Source organism: Alligator sinensis, unplaced genomic scaffold (genome assembly GCF_000455745.1).
Source record: "Alligator sinensis unplaced genomic scaffold, ASM45574v1 scaffold223_1, whole genome shotgun sequence".
In the NCBI taxonomy this organism is placed as follows: Eukaryota; Metazoa; Chordata; order Crocodylia; family Alligatoridae; genus Alligator; species Alligator sinensis.
Genome location: NW_005841936.1, coordinates 1,014,466 through 1,039,076, shown reverse-complemented (window position 1 = coordinate 1,039,076; position 24,611 = coordinate 1,014,466). Strand labels below are relative to the sequence as shown.

The 24,611-nt window shown below is 40.0% G+C and overlaps 1 protein-coding gene across 1 annotated transcript; it reads right to left on the bottom strand.

The window, feature by feature from the left end:
* On the bottom strand, window positions 1-24,494 carry RIOK2 (RIO kinase 2). Its single transcript, XM_006019694.3, has 10 exons — window positions 24,326-24,494; window positions 22,015-22,153; window positions 20,754-20,870; window positions 19,188-19,363; window positions 17,184-17,272; window positions 15,367-15,558; window positions 14,666-14,758; window positions 12,684-13,211; window positions 11,084-11,180; window positions 1-295 (listed from the first exon to the last, which is right to left on the bottom strand). The coding sequence occupies exons 1-10, from the start codon at window positions 24,389-24,391 to the stop codon at window positions 134-136; spliced, it is 1,659 nt and encodes a 552-aa protein (XP_006019756.1). The 5' UTR covers window positions 24,392-24,494; the 3' UTR covers window positions 1-133.
* Between the last annotated feature and the right edge of the window lie 117 nt (window positions 24,495-24,611).

Genomic DNA, 24,611 nt, shown 5'->3' with positions numbered 1-24,611 from the left:
TTACTGTAGCAAGGACATTTATTGAATATATGCACATTCCAATTTACAAAAAGTTACTGCTGTGTAGTCTGTTTTTCTCCGATTCATGAACTGTGGACAAAAATGCTAATGCTCTATGGCAAGTTTCAATTATCTAGCCCCAAAAACTAGTTGCATCCAAACTTGACTTAATGTTGTGCATATTTTCTCGCCGCTGTTTAGTATAAATATTTGCCTCTCCCTTCTGCAACCGTCGCCGCTGAGCAGCTTTCTGTTGTTTAGTCAGTTGTCGCTTTATCTTCTCTTTCACCAGTTCCTAAAAATAATTAAAAACTCCACATATTAGTTTTAAGACACATATAACAACTTATATGCATTCAATACTTTCTATGCCAAATTCCTTTATACAGAAGTATTTAAAAATAACAGTAAGCCTTGATGCTTATGAAATTCAATAAAGCCCTTTTAAAGTTAAAATATTAAAAAGTTACCTAGAGGATATTCCTAGGTCTTGATAATTTTTTTTTTTTTTTTTACTTTGCAGACATATTTTTAACACTCCTCCTTTACTAAACATGGGAAGTAGTGATCAAACTAACTACATCTATCAAGGAAATGTTTAATATTTAAATAGCAACTGCTGCTAACAGAGAGAACTTATTTGTTCTGGAATTTGTTGTTTAGTTTTTCCCCTGTAGTGCGGGCAGATGGCTGGCTATACAATTTACAGTGCACTTTTATAAAAAATTAGAATAAGGAATACACCGCCGCAGAAAATGGTGGTGGTGTGCTTTTGAACTAAAACACCTATTTGTTTTATTTCAAAAGCACTCTGCTGCCATTTTCTCAGCGCTGACGCGCATTTTGCCACTTATACAACTGTATGCCCAACAACGCCAGGCGCAAGCATGTATACAAATGACCTTTGTGCGCTCCCCAAGTCTCAGTGTTCCTGCAGGCAGCAAAGCAGAGGGTCTAGTGTCCCTGGGTAGCTCTCCTGGGCAGGAGCTCCTAACCCTGAGGCTGGCAGGGCTAGACTGGCTTGCTAGCCCAAGCCCCAGGCTTAAATCCTCTCGGGGGCCCTGCCCACTTCCAGTAAACAGGTTGCATGCCAATGCCTACTAATTGTCTCATTTGCCCCCTTGCTCTTGCCTAGCCTGCAGTGCACCCTGGCTGGGCTGCTTTTATCTTGAAGGCACAGGGAGCCCCCCAGGCTCTCTGTTACAAAGGCACATTATGATGACTTACCTGCTTCCTGAATTCTTCTTCCCACACAGGAAAGGTGATAACAACCCTCCTTCTTTTTGAAAGGCCTTGATCTCCCAGTAATCAGCTTCTTTTTTTCTGTTAATTGTTTATCTGCTACCTTTGGAAATTTCTCCCCTCCCATGCCCAATTATTTTTTACTATGCTGTGCTGCCCTTTACTTCCCAGACCTGATGAAGGATGTCTTGCATTCAAAAGCTTGTCTAACTCTATCCCAACTATGCAGTCAGTTCAATAAAAGATTTCACCCTAAGAAATCCTTGCCTTTTACACAATTCCTGGACCATCATGGCTATATCACTCTAATACTGCTTTTTACCTTAACCCAGGGATTTCAAATACACGATTCCACATAACAAACATACTGATCACTGAGCCAGAATCGTTGTCCTGTCATACTGTTCCTTCCATAAATATATCCAATTCAATCTTAAAGCAATTCAGGTTTTTTGCCCTTGCTACCTGGCTCAGAAGACCTCCAAAACCTTCCTCTCCAACTGGAAATGAGATTTCAATCTAAATTTCTGTCACCATTTTGTAGCCTCTTGAACGTATACAAGTGTTTTCAGCCTAGAAAGCTTTTCCCCTCCCTAATATTTCAGTCCATGAGTGCACTTGTAAAGAGTAATCACATTTCCTCTCCATTTTAAGCTACATAAATCAAACTCCTTTAATCTTCTTTCATAATTGGATTCTCTATGATGGTAGCAGCTGCATATCACAAAATTCAAAGCACAGCTTAGCAAGTTTTGGCTGTGGATTACTCTCCTCTGAGGAGCGACTACAATTCAGCCAACTATTCACTTAATAATCACAGACTAGAAACTAGTAAGGGGCACAGACTGTACAATAGGACTGACGAGAACAAGAAGTTTAACTGAAAAACTGTGCCAGACCAAATCATCCAGTGAAACTTTAGCAGCCTATTGCAGCCCAACTTTCTATGTGATACCACAGTTCATTTTTCCCTTTTAAACAAACATGACTAGTTCTGTGGGGAGAATTATCAGGAAAACTCTTGGATGGATAATAATCATAATAAAAACAAATTAAGTTCTATTTTGGTTCAATGACTAGCTCATTGAAAGTTGAGTGACTGGGAGTTGAAAAGGCAGGAAAGTTTGTTTTTCTACTTCAATCACTGAATAAAAATGAGGCGTGAATATATCTCCTAGCTCTGAAGTATTGAAGTTTCTCTCACTAGCTATATATGCACACGTACACACACACATACCACTATAGACCAAATTCAAATGCAGAACAGTTTGATAAACATTTTCCTGTATATAGCCAGCACATTCAAAGCAGATTTATTTAATAACAACAATTTAAAATATTACTTCAATATTTTGAGTCTATTTACTATCCAAATGTATATCCCCATGCAAATTTATATCTCTATGCAAATGCAAGTTAATTATTTAACAGTACAAGGATGTCTAATTTCTAAGTGGCTGAAGCTGGGGGCCACATGCTGTGCAGGCTCCCCACTCCACTGCGCTCCATGCATAGGCACCAGCATCCTGTGCACATGTGGCATCCTTCCTGCTGCATTGTGTGGGTGCAGGTACCTTGGTCACGGGCTCCCTCACTGCAGCATGCTGTGTAGGTGGTCTAGTCTGCAGGCTCCCCCCAGAAGGGTGGGCTATGCTGTGGTGCCCTCCTCCCCAGAGTGGGGGCAGGAAGTGGAAGGCGGATGAGGGTAGGGAGCACTGAGACCCCAGCTGTGCTGCAGCTGGAGCAAGGGGGAGGAGCAGTGGCCAGGTAGCAGCTTGGGAGGCTACAAATTAACCCCTTGTGGATTGCATGGGCCACAAGTTGGAGAACCCTAATCTAGTAAATGGGAAATGTTTCATTCAATGTTCTCTAACATAAGAAAACATGTAAAAATTAAGAATGCAAAGATATACGTTACCTATAGAAATTCTTAATTAAATAAGCTAAAGTATAGTCTGGTGAGCAAAAAAGTAGCATCTACCAAATGATATGAAGTCTTTTGGGCTAACTAAAAAAGCAGCATGCAAAACAAGATTAAGATGAAAGAGTTCAGTTCCCTGATCTTGCAGGCAACCATGTCACATAATCCTTTTCATAAACTTAACAAAGGGTGGCAAGTATAAATTAGAGGAGAAGCCAAGGATCTAGACACACACAGCATTAGAAAACTGCAGAGTTAAAAACATATTCAGGAGATACAAAGATTGATGATCCTACAAGTAACCTAGTTAACCACGTTAGTGTTAACTGCACTATGTTATACAGTTTATGATAGTGTATTTTACAATTATATAGGAGTATAGCAATGTCGAAGTTGAATCAGGATTCTGTCAGTCAAGAAGTCACTATGAACTGTGACTTGATGGGATGCTTTGGGTGTAGAAGCTGATCTTTTGAAGACACCCCAAGCATTTACAAAGCAGTTGTGCTAAGTACCTCCCTTTTCTTAGCTACTTAGGGCATTTGACCATACTTTGTTTGGGGAAGAACAGTTGTAGATAACCTTCTAAAAATCACCTTAATAAGTTTTGACCTTTTTTTCCCCCTAAGAAATATTCTGAAATCTTGAAATCAAATTTCTCCCCCTTGTGGTCTGGAATAGTAAACGTTTTTTTTTCTGGGAAATGTATATACGAACTGCCTGGAAAAGTACTGCTGCATAAATGCCAAAAAGGCACCAAAAGTTCTTTCTTGCATGAAGTCCTTGGAACTGTAAATTGGGCTCAGAAAATTCTACAAGCCCTACTACCTCTGAACAGAGAAGTCTTATTAGCCTATTCATCATAATCACACTAAGAGCAGGTTGAAATCCTTGAACTAAACAGTTTATGCTTCATTATTTTAAAACTCTGCAGAATTTACATATTTTCCTTGTCCCAGTTTGAATAACTCCTTATTCAAACTCGTGTGAACACAGTAAGATAGCTATGTAAGTCTCCATTCCATAATATTTCAAAACCTTTAGCCAAAAAAGAGCTGTTTTTTTTCTGTAACTTATCAATTTGGGTATTGCCCAAAATTTGCACATGCCTATTACTATGCTACTGTTTATATATAGCCCAGAATAATTCCTGATATTACATACATATTCACATTGCATACATCGTTAAATGAGCTATTATTTTAATGAAGGCTTCAAAATCCTCATAGGGTAGGCATATTATGCCAAAGCCATATCATATCTGATTCATTACAATTTTTACTTTTGCAAACACACTGCTAATTTGCATTTTACTTTTATGGTAAATTTTAGATTTTTTTAAAGTAGATGCCTAATGCAAATTCCTCTAAAAAAATTGTTTTAATTCCTTAACGAGTGTTGCATCTTCCTTATCCCAGCTTTTCTTTTTGATCACTGTTCCAATAACCATTTCCAGATTGCTTCATTTTCATGGAATAGGAAGCAATTAGTACTTTATAAACCTAATGTGCAAAATAATGCAACAACATTTTAGAGATAAACAAAACCAAACATTAACTATAGCTCCCAGAAGTCTAAATTTACTTTATTCCTACTCACAGTAATTTTGTGCCACCTCCTATGCAGAATTTTGCTTCTGTGATTATTTTCTTCATAGACTTCATAGACATTAGGGGCTGGAAGGGACCTCGCGAGATCATCGAGTTCAGACCTCTGCCATAGGCAGGAAGTCTGCTGGGGTCAAATGATCTCAGCAAGATAAACATCCAGACGCCTTTTGAATGAGTCCAGAGTAGGTGCTTGCACTACCTCCCTGGACGCTTGGACTGTAAAGTTTTTCCTCATGTCCAGTCTAAATCAGCCTTCCAGAAGTTTGTGGCTGTTGGATCTAGTTATCTCTTGGGAAGCCCTGGTGAACAACTGTTCTCCCAGATCCTGGTCCATGCCCCTTAAATACTTATAGGCTGCCACCAAATCCCTCCTGAGCCTTCTCTTCTCCAGGCTGAAAAGCCCATGTCCCTCAGCCTCTCTTAGTAAGGCTTGCTCTCTTGGCCTTTGATCATGCAGGTGACTCTCCTTTGGACTCTCTCAAGTTTATCCATGTCCCTTCAGAAGTAGGGGGGCCAAAACTGGATGCAGTACTCTAGATGCGGCCTCACTAAGGCTGAGTAGAGCGGGAGGATGATGTCCCTGGTTTTGCTTGAGATGCATCAGTAGATGCATGCCAAAGTTTGGTTTGCTTTGCCGGCTATGGCATCGCATTGGTGGCTCATGTTCATTTTGTGGTCACTTAAGACCCCAAATCTCTTTTGGTCGTGGTGCTGGTGCGTGTAGCACTGCTGAGTCTATAAGTATGATGCTGGTTCTTCCTCCCAAGATGGAGCACCTTGCACTTCTCTGTGTTAAAGGCCATCAGGTCTTGGTCTGTTCACCTTGCGAGCTTATCCAGGTTAGCCTGTATCCCCAGCCTATCTTCCAGTGTGACTGCCTTCCCCCATAGTTTAGTGTCGTCCACAAACTTTGCCAGTCTGCAGCTGACACCCAAATTTAGATCATTTATGACGATGTTGAAGAGAACTGGCTTGAGCACTGAGGGACACCACTGGTCACCTTGCACCAAGCTGATTTGCTCCCATCAACTAACACTCTTTGGGTCCGACCCCAAAGCCAGTTTCGCAGCCATCGGACTGTGAGATGGTTGAGGATGCAATTCTCCAGCTTAGCCATATGGACATCATAGGAGACCAAATCAAAGGCCTTCTTGAAATCCAGATATATGACATCAACCTTGTCTCCCTTGTCCAGGCAGTGCGTCACCTGGTCATAGAAGGAGCTGAGGTTGGTCAGGCAGGACCTTCCAGCAACAAAGCCATGTTGGCTAGTGCTCAGAAAGTTGCCTTCCGTTAGCCTGCTGCTGATGGAACCCTTGAACATTTTCTTCATGATCTTCAGGGATGGATATCAGACTAATTGGTCTGTAATTCCTTGGGTTTTCCTTCCTTCCCTTCTTAAAGATCAGGATCACGTTGGCTCTTTTCCAGGCCTCCAGTGCCTCTCCCAAGTGCCACAAGTTCTCAAATGTTTTCGCCATAGGGCATGCTATGATGTCTGCCAGCTCCTTCAAAACTCTCGGGTGCATTCCGTCCAGGCTCGCACACTTGTGGATATCGAACCTCTAGAGGTGTTCCCTTACTTGATTTACGTCAATTGTGGGCCCATCTTTTATGTGACAAACTCATTTAATCTAGTGCTTTTTTTTTTTTGGCTCCAATACCTTTCCTACCAACCTTTCACCTGTTTCAGTCCTCCTAGTTCTGTGAATACTGATATATTTGCTAGGCAGAAGTTGGTTGAACATGTTCCAGTATGCTTTTACACCCTGATATCTTTAGAAGAGCTGTTCTTGCTAGTCACTAGGACTGTGCGAAGCTTTGGCTGCTGATTCAATTTGGCGGAGGTTCGGTCTGAATCTCTGAATTGAATCAGGAGACCCTTTAATCTCTCTGAATCAAACTGGAACCCTCCAAATCGATTTGGAGAGATTCGATGATTCGGCCATAGACACAGCTTTAAATGTTTATTCTGTGTACCTCAAGGTACTAGGCGGCTCATGAATGCTGAGATGCTGGGGCAGATGGAGTGTCCCATACGAGCATGGGGGTGGGTGGGGAGGAGGGGTGTCCCAGTGCACGTGGTAGCAGACCCAGAAGTGGACCTGAAGTAGTTCCAGTCCACTTCCGGGTTCATCGCCAAGCAAGCAGGAGGCCCCCCCACACTCCATCTGCCCCACCATCTCAGTGTTCACGAGCCATGCCTGATACCTCGCGGTACGTAGAAAAAACATTTAAAGCTGTGTCTGTGGCTGAACTGCCGATTCTCAGAATCAGCATCGAATCTTCAGATTTGAACGAATCAAACTGGGACACTGATCTGAATCAACGAATTGAATCCCTGTCCCCAATTTTGGCCAAATCTGAATCCAAATCAAATACGGCCTGTTTTGCACACCCCCACGTGCCTATGTGGCATTTATGTAACCACATACCTGCAATTTTTGGAACTCCTGCACAGTTTGGATTCTGTTTCTACTTGTGGCAGGACTGGAGCACTGTACACACACACCTGCTGAGAGTAAAATGGAGTGGGAGACGAGGACTTTTCTAGTCTGACATTTGGCCAGAGAATAGAAGACTTCTATTCTAGGACCCCACTACCTAGAGGGGGTTTTAAGCTTCAGTTCCTGCTTTCCAGGAAAGTACTTTAACCACCAGATCTGGCACTGCCTGGAACAGTGGGGCCAACTTTTTGGCAGCATGCCACAAATTAGCTCTGCACCATCCTCAAGTGACACTCTGCTCTCCTTCCCTTACCCAATTTGCTGCTCACCTTTCTGCTCCCTGCCTGATTTGATGCGGTGCTACCTACTCCTGTCCTGTCTACCTCTATATTGCCTGTCCTCTCCCCAGTCTGCCGTGTGCCCACACAGAGGCTGCACGTGCCACCTGTGGCACCTGTGCTACAGGCTGCCCACTCCTGGCCTGGAGTACCCTGGTCTTCCATTTCCTGGGAAAATGCTCTATCCACTAAGCTATTGAGGTAAAAGCTGACAGGGTCCTCCTCCTCCTCCTCATTCAGCATCAAACATTTAATAGCTGGGGGTTTTTTAAAGTATTGGGACTTCTTCAACATTAAGGTAATTCCATTTTGTCCGAGTGCACATAAAGCCTGAGTACAGCCTACAGAACATGCCAAGAAAGGAAGGGCAGAGTAAGTAAGGCTACTTAGTAACCATGGCACTTACACATGTGCTGGGGGGGGTGGGGAGTACTAATTAAAGCACCCAGGGCATCACATGCATCAGTGTCCCTGCACTGAGAAATGGCAGTGGGGGCACTTGAGTTAAGGCACCCACCTCCGCTACCATTTTTCACTGCAGGGATGCTGATACACACGACACAGGAGTAATTGCCACACTCCAGCAGAATCTATAAATTGAGTCTGCTCTCATGCGCTGTAATTACAGTGCGTTGGAGTAACCTCAATGTATGTATATAAGCACCCATATGTTTTGTGTCAAAAATAGCATTAAAGTGCTATACAAGTGCCAATTAGGATTCAACCCTTTGTGCGCTCAGACTTTTAAAAAACAGCTTCTCATATGCTGGGTTTTACTACTATTTCTTTTCTGGCTGTTCCTGGGTAGCACTCAAAGAAGCATATGCACTCATAACTGCTACTGCCCTCAAGTGGTTCTTGAATCTAAAAGATTTTAAAAGTGTTCTTCTCTTTGGGTCCAGAAATGCCTCTCTCTTAATCCTGTGACATTAACTTAATTTCTATATTTGTGCCTTAGTTCTGTCAGCTCATCCTTTTAGCCAGGGGATACCCAAGATATCACAGGAATGTTGCCAACTCTTCAGTCTGTTAATCTGGCACAAAGTATAATATATGAAAATACACATTGTTTGCATGCTAAATTCTGGAAACTGTTTTAGCTGAATTTACGTCAATAACTGAATCCTTTTTTCAAGATTATTTTATATAAAATATGGATCTTGAAATCCCATACACTAAAAATCAAAATGGAAAAATGATCTATAGACAACATAACCAAGACAACATAACCACCGGGAGGCGCTCTCGTATAAAACAAGGCTACTTGGTAGGAATAAAAGCATCAGTTAACTGGATATTACAGTACTATTCTAATAAATGAAATCCTTGCTATAGGAAACTACTGAGAATGAAAAGAGGCTATCAAAATAATAACCACAGCCATCTACTGATTATTAAACAAATATTTCTAGATGGTGTACTCTGTGGCAGCATGTAAAAAAAGTAATGATAATTTAGACATTTTGATCATGAAATTAACCATGAGGACTTTTGAGTAAGAGTAGATTCCTAAAATGGTTTACAGAATTTACAGTTTTTCTAATCCTAAATGCAATGGAAATGTAGATTGAACAATCTTACCTGATTTATAGGGGAAAGCATCTAGTGTAGTGGTTCTCAAACCTTTTTTTAGGCTCAAGGCACTCCCTCATTAGATTCAAGTCACCCCTCAGAAAATGCCAGCATTTAGCCTTTAGTTATTTTTTGATCATGGAAAAATACTCAGAAAGACTCCAATGGCTCAGAATGTTTTTGACACCATAGATTCCTATTTGAAATCTCTGGGCTTATCTTGTAAATCATGTGTTGGTGTTTGCACACCTAACAGTGCTAATGTTTTGCAGCACCTTAAAAAGCTCACACTGCAACTTGATTAATAATCACTAATTTACTGTCATATAATATTTCAGCCCATAAAAAGTTTAATTGACTAGTGAGGTATGTCAGCAAAAATAAATGAACTATTTTATCATTTGGTATAGTGGAAGGCCTATTAACCAGAACAGATCATTCCGTCTTTCTTACCTTCAGTAAGCTTTCTAAAATGAAATCAGTTATCTGAAATATGACAGATGAAGCCAAACGATTCTTATTCTGGAGTGACATATTGAAGTATTACACACAGCTAGTAAAATTATCTCACTTGGGTTTACATTGCTGAAATCAAGCAGTGAAGTAATTTCATGTGAACATTTTAGGAATAGGGGAGGTGAGAGGGCCAAATAATACCTTGCTTCATTTTAAGTCTACCACTCCCCCTGTATGAAGAAATACTCTGTAAATTTAGCAAATAGCAAAAATAAACCAGCACAACACAATGGAAAACATGGGGATTGTTACTTGTTTCTAATGCTTTAATATGGGCACTTAAAAAGGCTATACCATTCTTCTCTATTCCACTTGAAGTACAGAGTGATTATATATTCAAAGGGTATGTGTATATGCCATTCCTTTCCTATTTAAATCTTTGCAACTGGCATGAAAAGACATAGGAGCCAGATAGAAGTGCTATTTTATACATCTTTTACATGGGGACCTTGTACAAGCAAGACCCCAGAGAACAAATATACCATCTGGGGCCTTTCTGGTCTGATCTTTTTGATTAGAAAACATAAATAAAATCTACATACCACTGGCGACACATAGCGGGTGCATGCACACCCCCTGAGATCGGCCATGCACCCCCTGAAAGTGCCAGCCGCAAAACTGGAAGTGCCGGCGGAAATGCACTTCCAGTTTTCCTGCTGGCTCAGCGGTCGGCGCTTTTGCATCTCTCACTTACTGGCCCAGGTCAGTGTAGGCCTCCCTCTGCCTTTCCCAACTGAAAACTGAGCATCAGTTAATTTGGTTATCAGTTCAACCTACGCAGCTGGAGAGGGGAGCAGGGGGGGCGTGGAAAGGGGCGCCGGGAAAGCTGCCTATATTGAACTGATTGTACCTCAGGCTTGTTGACTGTCTGTACTTAGCCTTAATGTGTACTCCCAGTAGCAGGTTGAGACAGTTGAAATTTGTTGTACATCACAAAGTGTCAAGATCTGAGACAATGGGATAAGGTAGCATCCAAGTTGGCTGGATACTTCTACTGAAATGATGAACAGTGACATAAGTTTTAACATTTATATTGTTATCAAATTTCAGAATTGTCACTACATGAGATAAATAGGACAGTTCGTGTAAGAGCTAAGATTTCACACAGGTTTTGAAGACTGCACAACGTTATACGTGGCCCGAGTTTTACTTTTTTGGCATATGTTTTGTATTTTAAAACCATCTCCAAGCAGGAGGTCAAGGCTATTTTTAAACAGAAAAAAGTAAAAGGAAAGCTTATATTCTACCACCCAGTTCTGGGACTTGTGGTGGAATCAAAGGAAACTCTAGGATCACAGAACATACAGACACCTGACTCCAAGCATTCAGACTTACCCCCCAAAAGCTGAAAAACAAGTTTTGACAATGTAACATCAGCAGATTTAAAACTTTAACAAGCAATGGATGTAAACTAGAAAATATGTATGCATTAGTTACCGGAGGAATTGTTGAACAGCTCCCAACACTGCCAGTTGAAGTGATACTTGTGGTTCTTTTTCTGTGTTCATTGATGTGAACCATACTCTCTTCATTTCTACAATATATAAATTAGATTTTTATTTCATCTAGTAAAAAACAGACAAATAATTCATTATCTTCATGACCCTCATTTTCAAATCGTTTTAAAGATTTAATCTGAAAATTTCCAGCACAATTTACTATTTCTAGTACATGGAAAATTTACTTTTTGAAATATCAAAGTGATAATTTGTGTCATAGATTAGAAATGCAATGCCTCATACAATACAATAGACAAGAATATATTAAATGCATGAGATGTGATTCTAGAAAACTAAAAGTGACATTGTGGTGTTTCAAGTTTATGCTTGTTCAATTATCTCCCTATCAAATTATCTCAGTAAGAGGGATTTGACGGCCAATGTAAACTCAAATTAAGATTTGAAAATTAAGCTGCATTTGTCCAATGTTAGCCACCCATAGGAAAAAAAAAGAATTGGTAACTGGAAGTTATTTGGTGTATGAGGCAAAGTTGAACTCGACAGGTTTGCTTCTAGAATCACTATATTAACTTTGCAATGTTCTCACTAGTAAAAAAAAAATCATTCGTCAGCACAGCAGTGACATGCAGCTGAGAAAAAAATGTTCCATTTTTATGACTAAAATACTAATTTCCAACATGTCTAAAGCAGTGGGAAAGAGAAGAACTCAAATCATACAAGGACAAAAGCTGAAACAAGCCATGGAAGCAGCATTTCCCAGCCTAGACGTAGAAACACGTGATATCTATTTCTAATTCCCTTGCCAGTAATGCGCATGATATAAAAATACTAGTTTAATATTGGCTATCTATGTCATTTTGGACATCAGGGTGCTGACCAGCCCAGGCTAGTCATTTAATTAAACACTGACAGACGAGCTAAGGGTAGGGGAACGAAGTGGTCTGTACTCATTCTGCTACAGATTCAATGTTTTTACTGAGCTATGGTTTCATGTACAGAGGGTCTAGAATAGAAGTTAGCAGGGAACTCTAAACAGGCCAGGCAAGAAATTAACATCTAAAATAACAGATCTTAATATTAGTGCAACTGGATAACACATCCCATGGAATTTGTGCTCATCTTAACAGGAAGAATTTAACTTCAGGTAATAGTATTCTACGTGTAAACTGTATGGCAAGAGTTATTATATAGGGAATATTCTAATGTGATGCACTTTTTCACTAGTACAAATCAACTTAGCTATTTCTTTTTTTTAATGTCTCAACTGTGGAAAGTAAGTTGAGTTAATTCAGGCTCGCAAGACTCTTTATTATAATAGGTATTCAAGAGTAGGTCAACTCATCTGTCTCACTGAAAAGTATTATAAACATTAATATTACTCTGTAGATTAACCAGCATCAGGTCAAAAGAAAGAAAGATGTTATTTTAAGAATAAAGATTAATAGATTCTTTTGTTTTCTATTGTAACAAGGGTGGCTGCACAGCAGCATTTCTTGAACTACTCATAAAAGGTCAAGTGAAGGGGAAGAGGGGAGAGTAGACAGAATCTCTTTGACATGGTTAGTATGATTCTATACCTGAAAGGTCTGAATTCTCTGTTTAATGCTGACAAGTCAACCAGATCAGGGCATTCATCTTCATACTCCTTATTGTGCAGACCTTTCTGATCTTCCCAGTCTTCACTCATGGCTTCAGTTCTCTTCCTGCTCTCAGAAAGATCTACTATAGAATGCTCTGCTTTGCCACTGGTTTTCTCTACTACATGGTGACCTTCAACTTCTTTTACAGCATGGACCAACTCTGTAACATCTAAACTTTGTGTGCTTTTACTTCTTTCAACAGTATCATCATCTTCATCACAAGATATTAGGTCTTTGGTGGATCTATTTTCAAGGTCATCATCCGATTCATCTGTGAAACCTCTTTCATCCTCTTCATCTGCACTACACAGCTTTACTTTCTGTCCAAAGTCATCAACAAGTGGTGGGAACTCTGCTTTATGTTCATCACTGTCAGGGCCAATTGGGTAAAGCAGTTCATCATCCTCCTGCATTTCTTTTGTATAACCACTTGCTGCAATCTCAACATCGAGAGAACACTCTCTCCTGGAAAAAGAGAACAAGATAGAGGCACAAATGAGAATGCTCTCAACGTAGTAAATCAGTACGTAGTACTCATTTTATTTATTTTTGAAATTACTGAAGTGTACAATCCTTTAGTCAGTACTGAAGGATTAATAGTGGGATAGGTCTTGTCATGCTTAGGGTTTGCATTTGTCCTGCCATAAACATTTTTTGTGGCAGCAGCACAGGTGGTATGATTTTTGTGCTGATGTTTTAAGGTCGATGTCTGTTTGCTTTAAGCCAGGAGAGCATGTGCAGCCCAGAGTAACCCATGCTCTCCAGGCATCCTGGCAGGCACAGCCAGGGCTTCAATGGTTCTGATCCTGTGCACCCCAGTAATTCCCATTCTAGGGACATGCAGGATCAGGCCCCTGAAACCCCAGGAGTATCTGCCCAAGTTCTCCCATGCCAGATTCCTCAGGTGAGCATTAATATTCGACTGTGGTCCCTGGACTGCATTAGAGCAAATTTGACACTCCAGGTATGTCTCCACAAACAGAGTAACCCTGGGTTTCTCTGCCAGCAAAGAAGTGCCTGGGGATTTCCAGGGCATTACTGTGCTAGTGGGGAAACCTGGAGTTTCTCCATTTGCAGAGGGGTACCCTGAATGTTGTCCCACAGGACTGGTTCCAGCTGTTTCCATGAGTGGCAGGGCCCTGACCTGGGAAAATGGGCAATGTCTGTTTTGTCCAATGAAGCGGATGGGCTGTACTAGCATACATCCTGGTACGGATGATCCACTTCATTTGGCAAGGTCTGTTTATGTCCTTACACATGTGGAAATGGTACCATGTAGTCTCACTGTACTTAATGTGAATACAAGTGGCTTGATACAAGTACAATCTCATTTATGCGCGTGTCCGCATGCTAAACTCATTGTCCAATCACTTCCAACCACCCGGTTGCACAATATTGTCATCAGCTGACTTTAGCAGAAGTCAACTTTAATTATGATTTAAAGTTAGGTTTGTTATTATATTGTATACATAAAGTGTGTACCCCAAAACTCTGATTCTGAACATATCACAATTATATATAAGCACATTCACATTATAGTATGCTTCCCCCTCTGAAGTCACTGAAAATGGCATAGTAGGGTTTATTATTTGAACAATTTCCAAATCACGTGCTCAAAATGGTTTTGTTATGAGTTTCAAAAAAGGGACAGAGATAACTTAAAAAAGCCAATTTCCATTTTGAAAGCTCTGGAATTCATTTAACAATTTTGCCTTGTACATCACCAAAAGGTTAAAGTCCAGCTTACTCTCCCCACAACTTTCCAGCAAAAACACGTCAAAATTATTCATGGAACTTTTTAGCAGTGAATTGCTGAAAACCAGATCAGAACATTTTAGTCAGCTTTCTCAGTATACAGAACTGGTACAAATGGCATTCCGTTATGGAAACAAGAAATGTCTCTTGATTAAAGTTCTTACCTAATATCCTGGAAAGTTGGAAAAAGTTCACTTTCATAGCTGAAACGCTTCTTAAAAAACTCTTGAATACATTTAACATCTCTGTTAAAATACCTGGTGGAAAACAGAATATTGCCTAGAATTAAAAGATTACAAGTCTGCAACCAATTTATTAATTCTGTAAAACACCAACCTTCACATCACAATTTCCATTATTAGAAATTCTAATAGTATCCATGTATTAGGCCTCCCACACCCCTCACCACATACAGTTTTCCAAATTTTAGAATAATGAGATTCTTCCAGCTGTATCAAACCTATTATTATTAAACACAGTTGTTCTCATAAGGAAATCACTAGTAAGGAAATCACCATTTATAATCAAGTTTTTGTCTTTTTTATTGAAAAAGACAAAGTGGTTAGTACATAACTAAAAAAAGAGAACTTAAGCGATAGAAGTTAATTGTACAGCATTCATTTATGCTTCTTTTTCCTTGAAAGTGACCTGAGAATCTCTGCAAGAACTGACCAACTACATATTCACTGTAAACCAACATTTCTGTCACTTGATAATCATCCCACGTACATTCTGTGGCACCTGATTACATTTCTAGAAGAAAGTTAGGGAGTGTACATGAATGTGAAAAGTCAGTGCTTACAAATTTAAATCAATCTTACATAGTCAAATTGATTGTGAAAATGCCCCTAGACTTGATACATACCATTCAGCATTTGGATGAGATATTGACACCATCTGAGGGAAATCTATCATGGTGACCTGGTCCTCATCATCCAACATAAGATTAAACTCATTGAAATCACCATGAATCAAGCCATGGTTGGCAAGTTTTACAATTAGTTCCATTAGCTCACTGTACACAGAAGCAGGGTCTTCTATTTGACGTACTTGGCACCTAAACGTAAAAAAATATCCAAATATTAAGGGAATGAATGAACGCTACACTGCAAAACTACACAGACTTCCAAGCTGAAAACAAGAGTAAGGACACCAGCTGGCCACGTGTTCAACACACACTATACTATCTGAAGACTGGACTGTCTAATGAGATTTTTACCCAAGTCTAAAAATCTTTAGTTTAAAGTCAGACTTTCAGGGAAATAAGACTTAGCAACACAAATAATTGGGCCTTCTTATGGTGCTTAGAAATATACAGACTTAAGAACTCCATAATTTTTATACATTTTTCTCCTTAATTGGGAGAATACCTACATTTTGGCCAAAGAAAACATCTAAACAGGACATATTTGTACTCTTTTAGAGGTTTGTTTGCTTTGTCATATTTGTGGCATGGATTACAACCTGTCTGATTTTAACTCGGGCTACAGAACTCATTCTTGTTTAAACCAGAATTGATTTGAACTTATGTCAGACACTTAAATTAGCAAAATGAAGGATTAAATCCAGAAATGTTCTGATTTCTAAGTTCACTTGAATTCCTCCAGGATACTCTGATGCCAACCTGTTGGTTATGCTATAATGCCCCGCCCCCCCCAAAACAAAACATACTTCAGTTGCCTACCTTGTAACACAGAATATGAACTGGTTTGTTTTAAAATGATAGTTGATTTACTTTTGGGTGCAGGATAAAAAGTTGTATCAGTTCTATCTCTATTACCAAACTGGCCTTATGCATTCAACCATGCAAACAAACCAAACCAGTCCTTCACAAGCTAACTTTAATGATATTTTAAAGGTTCTAAAATATTTGTGGACAATAGGTAACCACTGCTTATAATTTAAATAACCTCTCCTGACTAAGATTATTTGCTTTTAGCACTGCTGTTAGAAAACAAAAGTATGGATACATAAAAGAAAAGATGATTGCTTTACAAATTTAGAAAGAAAAGTAATGAAGTTGAGTTATTTTCAAGAACTGATGCTGAAGAAAGACCACACAAGACATGCTTGGGGAAAAAAAATTCTTTACCAGGAGCAGAAGTGAAAGTTTGTTGTCCCATTACTGTTTTTGTGAGCTGCGTTTTAGTAAAAAATATTCCAAACTGCTTTAGTTTTTTATTGGACTAAGGAAAAATCCATTTCTTTGGATGAGATGGGAAAAGAGGACAGCATAAATCAATTCCCCTTCATATAAACTAGATTTTCAATGCTGATCTGTAACCACAGTGAGACTGGGCCACAAGCGCCCGATACCTATATGGCATATCTATATAGTGCAAGGCAATGCTGTGGCACGTTGTGCTCTCTTTCAACATGCACAAGTTCCCAAACCTGAAATGGGATGGCTACATTATCATGTTGTTCTGGGTAGACCAAGACAACCTTTTTCTCAACAGACCATACTCATCTATGAGTAGTGCAAAATCCTGTGAAGTCTGTGAAGTCGCAATTTGCCTCATATGGACAAAAAAACCAAGATCAGAGATTCCTGACAAAATATCTTTTTACCTACACTACCAAATCAGTATCTTTAAACAAGTGCTTCCAGTAGGATTTCCATAAATATTATTTGCAATTGAGTTTTAAATGGGAATTAATAGTTCAAGTGCCAGTACTTACAGAGGATAACCATTAACAAGTTCCATAACTACTGCATGTCTATTGTAGTCTATTGGCTCTGGAACAGGAAATTTTCTGTCATGTAAAGCCTAGAAAAAGAAGACATACTGGAAGGTTAAACTAATGAACAACAAGGCAATCCATTAATTCTCAGGAGAGTTCTTTATATTAAATTGCAAATATTTAGCAGCACAGTTTAGGCCTTCTGGTGAAAGTACAGCATCTACCATGCTTTAAGCAGAACCATGATACAGAAAGAATCACTAATAGTCTGACTTTACTGTGTAAAAAGAAGATATATTACAAACAACATGATACAGACAAGGCAAAGATACTGTTTCAGGATGAATGAAATATACAAATGATTAAGATTCATCCTGCGTACTGTTTAAATATATGGAGAAATTCAATATGAAAAAAATTACACTTTTATTCACTTGTCTTAAGTCCTACTTAAGTGACTAAGCGTTTTTTTTTAATTAGAGAAGAACATCATCCTAATCAAATAAACTTGTCAGACTACAAAGATAGCTGATGACATAGTCAATTTGATTGTAGCTAGAATTAAATTCTAACAAACTTTGCTCACCTAATAGCTCCAGCCACTTAGGCAGAGGACCAAAAAAAATCAAACAGTGCTATAATAAAACAGGAAATGACATTTATACAGCAAAGAGAAGGACTATATAGAGAGACAGAACAACACTGTAGAACTGTATTAGGCTTATTGTTCTTACAGGGTTAAATCTTAGAGATTGCCATTCCCTAATTGCTAGAGATTGAGATGAACACAAACCTTGCCATTTTCAGCCCAGTAAGCCATACCTACTAATGGTGCTACAGAATTTTTTGGAAGGCAACCACTAAAATAATCTTATCCGAAGATGTTGATTCCATAATTTTCCAAGTAGCCTGTTCCAATGCTTGCTTATTATTGCTAGACCCTCATAGTCAGGAAGTTCCTCCTAATCTTTGACCTAAATTTCCCCTGTGGCAGCTTGAATCTATAATTACTCTCTACATATTTGCATGTTGGGGCCCTGAGGGGCTGGCACCTGGCCCTGCATGCTGGCATTGGGTACCATGGGTCTGGAAATCTGGTGGCAAGAGAACACTGCCACACTCCCCTGGAATCAAATTTCCAGACCCGTGGGAAGCCCCATGGGCTGGATGACAGGTGCTGTGGGCCAGATATGATCTACAGGCCAGGGATTAAGCATCCTTGCTCTAGGCTGTTTGTGTCTTTCAGCATTTTGCTGCCAATGGCACACATCTGGTAGCTTCCCCTATTTGTGAAAATTGAAGTAAAAGGCATTAAACACTTCAGCCTTTTCCAAATCATCTGTAATGACACTGCCTTCTACGTTCCGTAAGGGACCTATGGTTTCTCTTGTCGTCTTCTTACTTTTAACATACTTGCAGAATCCCTTATCTCCTTTTATGTCCCTTGCCGGCTGCATTTCAAAATGTGCCTTAGCTTTCCTAATTTTTTCCCTGCATGCCTGTGCAATACTCTTACAAATCTCTCTTTCCTACTACAATAACAGAATTTCCAATTCTTGTAGCATTCCTTTTTGAGTTTCAACTCATTAAAGAGACTGCAGTCTAGCCAGGCTGATCTCCTTTAGGTACAGCCAGCTCTTCTGGATTCTTTTTCCCCTCAGACTTGCCTCCCAGGGCATCCTGTCCACCAGTTCCCTGCACTTGTTAAAAACTTCTTTTCTGAAATTCACCCACAAAAATCCTTGCCTCGTGAAATTCATTTCATATTCTTACACAAAACACTTTGCTTTACAAGGAAGACAGACTATAATACCATGGCTCCACTTTGCTGAAAGTCCACATTAGGGATCCCATCTACAATACAAAAACTAACTTCAAAACTAGGGTTAGCAAGGGTTATAAATGGGGACCTGAAAAACACCTGCACATCCTCTTTTCCAGTCTGCTACTTTGATGTTGGTAACTTCCGGGTATGAACAGTTGCCTTTATGACCAAAATACCTTCATGTAGGCAAATTCCTTCATGGCAGCCAGGCGGGACAAATACAGCCAGGACATTTTGTGTCGATGCTTATGATAATCACGTTTATTTTTCAGGTTACGAAAGGAGGTCCTCCCAAGTCTATGCAGTTTTAATGCAAACTGCTTCCCCTCTTCATTTGCAACTATGTAAATATCTATAAAAATGAAAAAAAAATTTAAAAAGTATCAAACATGTTAAATGTTTGTGTAAAATTGCTAGTTTTCTATGCCACATTTTGTTCATTCATTATGTTCACCAGAACAAGCTTTTGGAATATCAGTTCAACACCAGGGCACAAACAGCAGCTACATATATTGAAATCTAAATGTGAAAACCAATGTCCTAATAATGCTAGAAACATTTTGAATACTTTAATAGATTCAATTTTGATATGACCAATGGCATGTCAGAATGAAAGATAAAGAACACTTCATGTTCTTCTACTTGTTCCCAAGCTTTTGAAATGATCCTTCATGAGGTAAGACAAATTTTAGTGTAGGCATCATACAGTGGCTCTGAATATGGAGTAAATTATAGAAGCCAAGGAACCCCTGAATCCTGTCATCAGCAAGAAAGTCTGACATTATCATGGCTAGTTCCAGCACCTGCAACTTGTTTACACTTTACATATAAACACAAAAGTGCTCCTTTTGTTGCACAAACTTGTTAAGCACTGTGGATTTAAATAAAATCTCAATAGTGTTTGTACTTTCTTTGATTCTTTGCATCCTGGTGCAACAGGAATCCAGACATTATAAATATTTCTTTAGAAATGTAGCTGGCTCTCTCAAATCAGTTCCACAATACCCTTCCTCCTCCTAATGCTGTTTAAAACCCATCCAGATTACCTATTTCACACAAGGCTAAGAGCTATCAAGTTATTACTTGGCCAGTTCTTATTCTGCCTTGGGATCCAATCTCACTTCCAGGCAGGCTGCAGAAGCTGATGATGCACCATTTTACCAAAACAGACTGGAAAACAGTTCAGTGTATGTAACCTTACAAGGACAAGAGAGAACTAAACCCATGATTCTGTAGCATTTATCCTTAATGCAGATGGAACACTAGAAACCAGAATTCTCAACTATGCGTAGTTGTTCTTTATCTTCAAAGCAGACAAACTGCACTCTGCAGAAACAGCACTGTATCAAAACAAACAGTGAAATTTCAGCTTCATGAAGTCAATGGCAGAACTCACTTTAACTTAATGGCTCCACAATCTCACTTAAGTGCCTTTGAGAGCTTTCCGCAAGCTGTCCACTGGTCTTTAAAGAAATTAAACTCTCCAATAAATGCGCAATAAATGTCATCCATCTATAAACTAGCATTTCAAATGACTACTTAAGTTTTAAATAAAATCATGAAGTTAAGGGGAAATTTTCTAGTTATTCTCGAGAAGAAAGCAAACTGATGGCATTGTGCAGTATTTCAAACAGAGTGACTATGTATTTCTGGTAAATTAATTAATCTATCCTGAAAAAGATTTATCGGATTACTCATGAGACATGAGTAATATAATAGTTCTGTGCATTTAAAATATTTACCTGATTCTTTACCAACACCCATCTGGTTTCCAATAGAAGTAATCACTTGTCGAAAAGACAGAGTTTTCAAAGCAAGGTAATCGTACCCTGTGTTAGTCAGTCGGTAACCCTGGACAGCTGTATAAGAGAGAATCAAGTGATTGAAACACTATTAATTGTTATTTACATACCACCTTTAATACAGGTCTTTCATTTTAAATCATGTCATGCTGTAAGTAGTCTCAAATGTTTCTTTTTAGCTAACTAAAATTTACAAAAAACCTCATTCTGAGATGGCTTCAAAATTAAGGCAGTGAAGCAATATGGTAATAATACAATACTACTGTACCAAGGAAGATTTAAAAAAAAGAAAAAATTGATGGAGAGTGAAGGCAGAAGAGAAGGGAGACTGTGAGAAATACAAGACAACTGGATTCTTCTAATACAGAGAAAGACAAATGGTTCGGCAGTATGATCTGAAGTTTTATTCCCCATCCCTCCAAAAAAAGAAAGGTAACCTTTTCCTAACAAACATCTTATTTGCTTCCACATTGTTATTTTCTTCCAAGACACACAGACTTGCAGTAAAAAGGATAGGATGCATGATATAAAAGAAAGGATATTCTCTTTTGATAAAATGATAGTCCTTCTTTAGAACATGAAACACTGAATTATTTTATATAAACTGCACATGTAAGTTGTTATGAAAAAGAATGTTTCTGTACTTAATCATTTACAGTACTGATAATATGACAAAGTAATGCAATGAGCACCAACCTTTTTGGCAGGAGTGCCACATATTAGCTATGCACCCTCCAATAGCCTTTTCCTACCTGAACTGCTTTCTGTTTCTTGCTCTGTTCTCCCCATCTCATCTCCTGCTCTGCCTTCAGCCTCCTGCCCTATCTGCTGCTGTGCTGCATGTCCTCTTCCTGACCTGCCATGTGCCCCACACAGAGGCTGCCCGTGCCACTTGTGCCACAGATAGACCACCCTGATATAATCCTTTGCTGGATTACATATATGTAAGCTATGCATTGTAAAATCATAGTACATGGAATGGATAAGAGAAGGTATAAATGTATTCAGCTACTTAGTCACTGAACTACCAAAGGCTGGTTCCTCTGAGAAGCAGACCTCATTGAAAAGTGCAAGAGTACCTGTGCAACACCCGTAACTTGGCTAAATTTTTAACTCAGCAGAATACTGCTGCAATTACACCACTGAACTAAGTCAACACTTTAAAACAGAATATAAATGCTGGTGTGGGACTCGTACTCACTTTTAGTTCGTTCATAAGCTAAGAGCTTGTGCTTCACTAATTCCCTCAAAACTTTGTTACATCCGCCATATTTAAGGCTAGCTATGGAGGCAATCAAACTAGCAGGAACAATTTCATGGTTCTTCATGCCCATTTCCACCTGGGATAGAAATAAAAAAAGTTAGATGTACAATAGTTTTTTGACTAGCCAATGAAGTAAAGTCATTCTCTACATCAAGCCTAAGCTTATTTTTGCAGATAAATTGATACAAACCCCACATAGTAAATAGCATACATTTTTCTTTTATTAGCTCTGCGTTTAAATGCATTAGCAGTAATGAGACAGTTCTTTGATAAGAAAATGACAGATAATGCATATGGAAAACCTCTTGTTTGGGGGAATATAAACATACGCCCTCTGGTGTGCTTCATACTTGGGAAATTCAGCAGGCAACTTCCATACTATTTAGGAAACAACCCATTACTTAAAAGCCAACAGGAGTGACAGATGACAGGAGGAATGTTTCTCCCTCTTCCTACAGCAGGGAATCTGAAACTAGGGATTGGTAAACCAGGGTTGCTAAGAGAAATTCAATTGGAGTTGCAAGGCCCCACAAAGTGGGACCCAGCTTGGAAACCCTGGGTGACTGCAACCCAACTTTTCTGTTGCTTTAGAGCAGTGGTTCTCAACCTTTTGACTCAAGGCACCCATCAGGAAATGCCAGCTGTTAGTTTTCATTTTTTTTTTTGAGTGTGGAAAAATAATACAGCAATTCTTGTTGCAAAAGACCTAGAAAGCTACCATGGGTCAGCGTGTTTCTAACACTGGATTCCTAGCTAAAATCTCCAGTTTTACCCCGTGAATCATGTTGGCACAGCTACTGGTGTTAACATGGCGTGGCACTCCAAGGTGTTGCAAGGAAAATTAAATCTGGTCATGTCAAATTGACCAAGCTCCCAGAAGTCTTTTTGAGATGATTCAGTTAAAAGACTGGCAATGACTGGCCTAAACTTAACCCCAGTAAAATGCCAGGGAATATCCAGAACAATAAAACAATAAATTGAGATAACGTGGTGTCCGTTGGGATTAATTAGTGTGGGAACAGGACAATAACGGGAAAATAACAGAAGAATACTCCAAGTGTGTAAGGCTGTTTTATTGTAAACCTATGATCTATATGCCAAACACTACATAACAAGCTTGGCTAGTATTAGAAAGGGTGACATCACTAAAGGGTTAAATAGCATAAGCAAGATCGCTGTTCGCCATTTATACCATCTGCGTGGATTTCTAAGGGAGGATCAAGCCTTCGGACTTGGAGCAGCGCAATCCAGGAAGCTCACTCAGTGTGGCTAACTGTGGGGAGTGACTCCTGAGTAACCTCTCTAGATAGTAGTATTGTATTAGTATTGTATTATTACCATATTGTATGGTATCACATCATCACTGTGATGCAGTGAGATTCACGTTAACACGCTCAGTTTTTGTGACTGCCTGCTTACACACTGGCAAGCCCAGTAAAGCTGACTACTTATTTACTGGCAAACCCAGCTGATTAGTTGCTTTGTACTTAGTGGATATTTTTGTAGTTAATAAAGCTTCTGACTGCTTATTGGATGAGTACTCTGGGTTAATCACATAGTTCTCCCTACCCTCTGAGAAGTAGGGCTCAAGTTTCAGCCCAACACATGGTACTCTTGAAAATATCTCAAGGGACTCTGGTTGAGAATCACAACTTTAGACATTGTGTTATAATGATACCTTCTTCTCCAAGTTTCACTTTGATGCTCCTGGAAGCTTCTGATTTACTAAGGAGATGCTTTTGTGTCCCGTACCCCAGCGATGGGAGCAGTACCGAAACGTAGACAGGTTTTTGCAAACGATTTGCTCTCACTGCTACTGCCATTTGAATTCAATGTGTGGTACCAACAGTGCCTGTATTAGAGCAGGTGTTTTTGGCCATCAGCCTTGCCCTGCAACAGCTCATGCAATGCAACGCAAAGCTGAGACAACAGGTGGCTGCCAGGCTGAAGCATCTCCCTCAAAGTGTTTGCTTTTCAATGGCTGAGTTGAAATGAAATCTCACAGGAAGCCTTCCAGGCAGGGCAGGGCAGGGCAGGGCACTCAGGCCAGCTCTAGCCGCCTGTATCCAGAGGGGAAAGCGAGCCTCCTGCAGTGGCAGGGGACGGATCTCAACATAGGGACAGCGCGGCCTGTCTTTTCCCGGCGCGCCGCGGTCTCCCATCCAGCAAAGATTCCCTACCAGCCCCTGCTCAGCACCGCAGGCCGCGCTACCGGACGCACCACGAGGGCAGCCAGGCCGCTCCTTACCGCGGTCAGCACCCGGAAGTGGTCCCGCGCGAGGTACCGCAGCATCACCACGTTGAGCTTGCCCATGGCCCCGGCGCGGATAAACGAGACCAACAGTACCGCACACGTCCGCGCCCCAAGACCGACCGCTTTACACCTGCGCAGAAGCTACGAAGCCGAAGCCCTGCGCAAGCGCAGGAGGGGGCGGCGAGGGCACCCGCCTGGGGGGGGGGGCGGTCCTGACAGCTGCATAAACAAACGTGCAGGAGAGCCGCACTGCGTCCCGCTTGCTCCCCGCGCGGAGACG

What these genes read in the sequence shown, in the direction of transcription:
- RIOK2 (XM_006019694.3), bottom strand. Translation starts at nt 24,391, where the DNA reads ATGGGCAAGCTCAACGTGGTGATGCTGCGGTACCTCGCGCGGGACCAC. An exon ending in AGGAATTTGCCTACATGAAG is followed by an intron (nt 17,273 to 19,187) that starts GTATTTTGGTCA and finishes TTCTTTTTCTAG; the next exon opens with GCTTTACATGACAGAAAATT. An exon ending in AGAGAATTCAGACCTTTCAG is followed by an intron (nt 11,181 to 12,683) that starts GTATAGAATCAT and finishes TATATATTGTAG; the next exon opens with AAATGAAGAGAGTATGGTTC.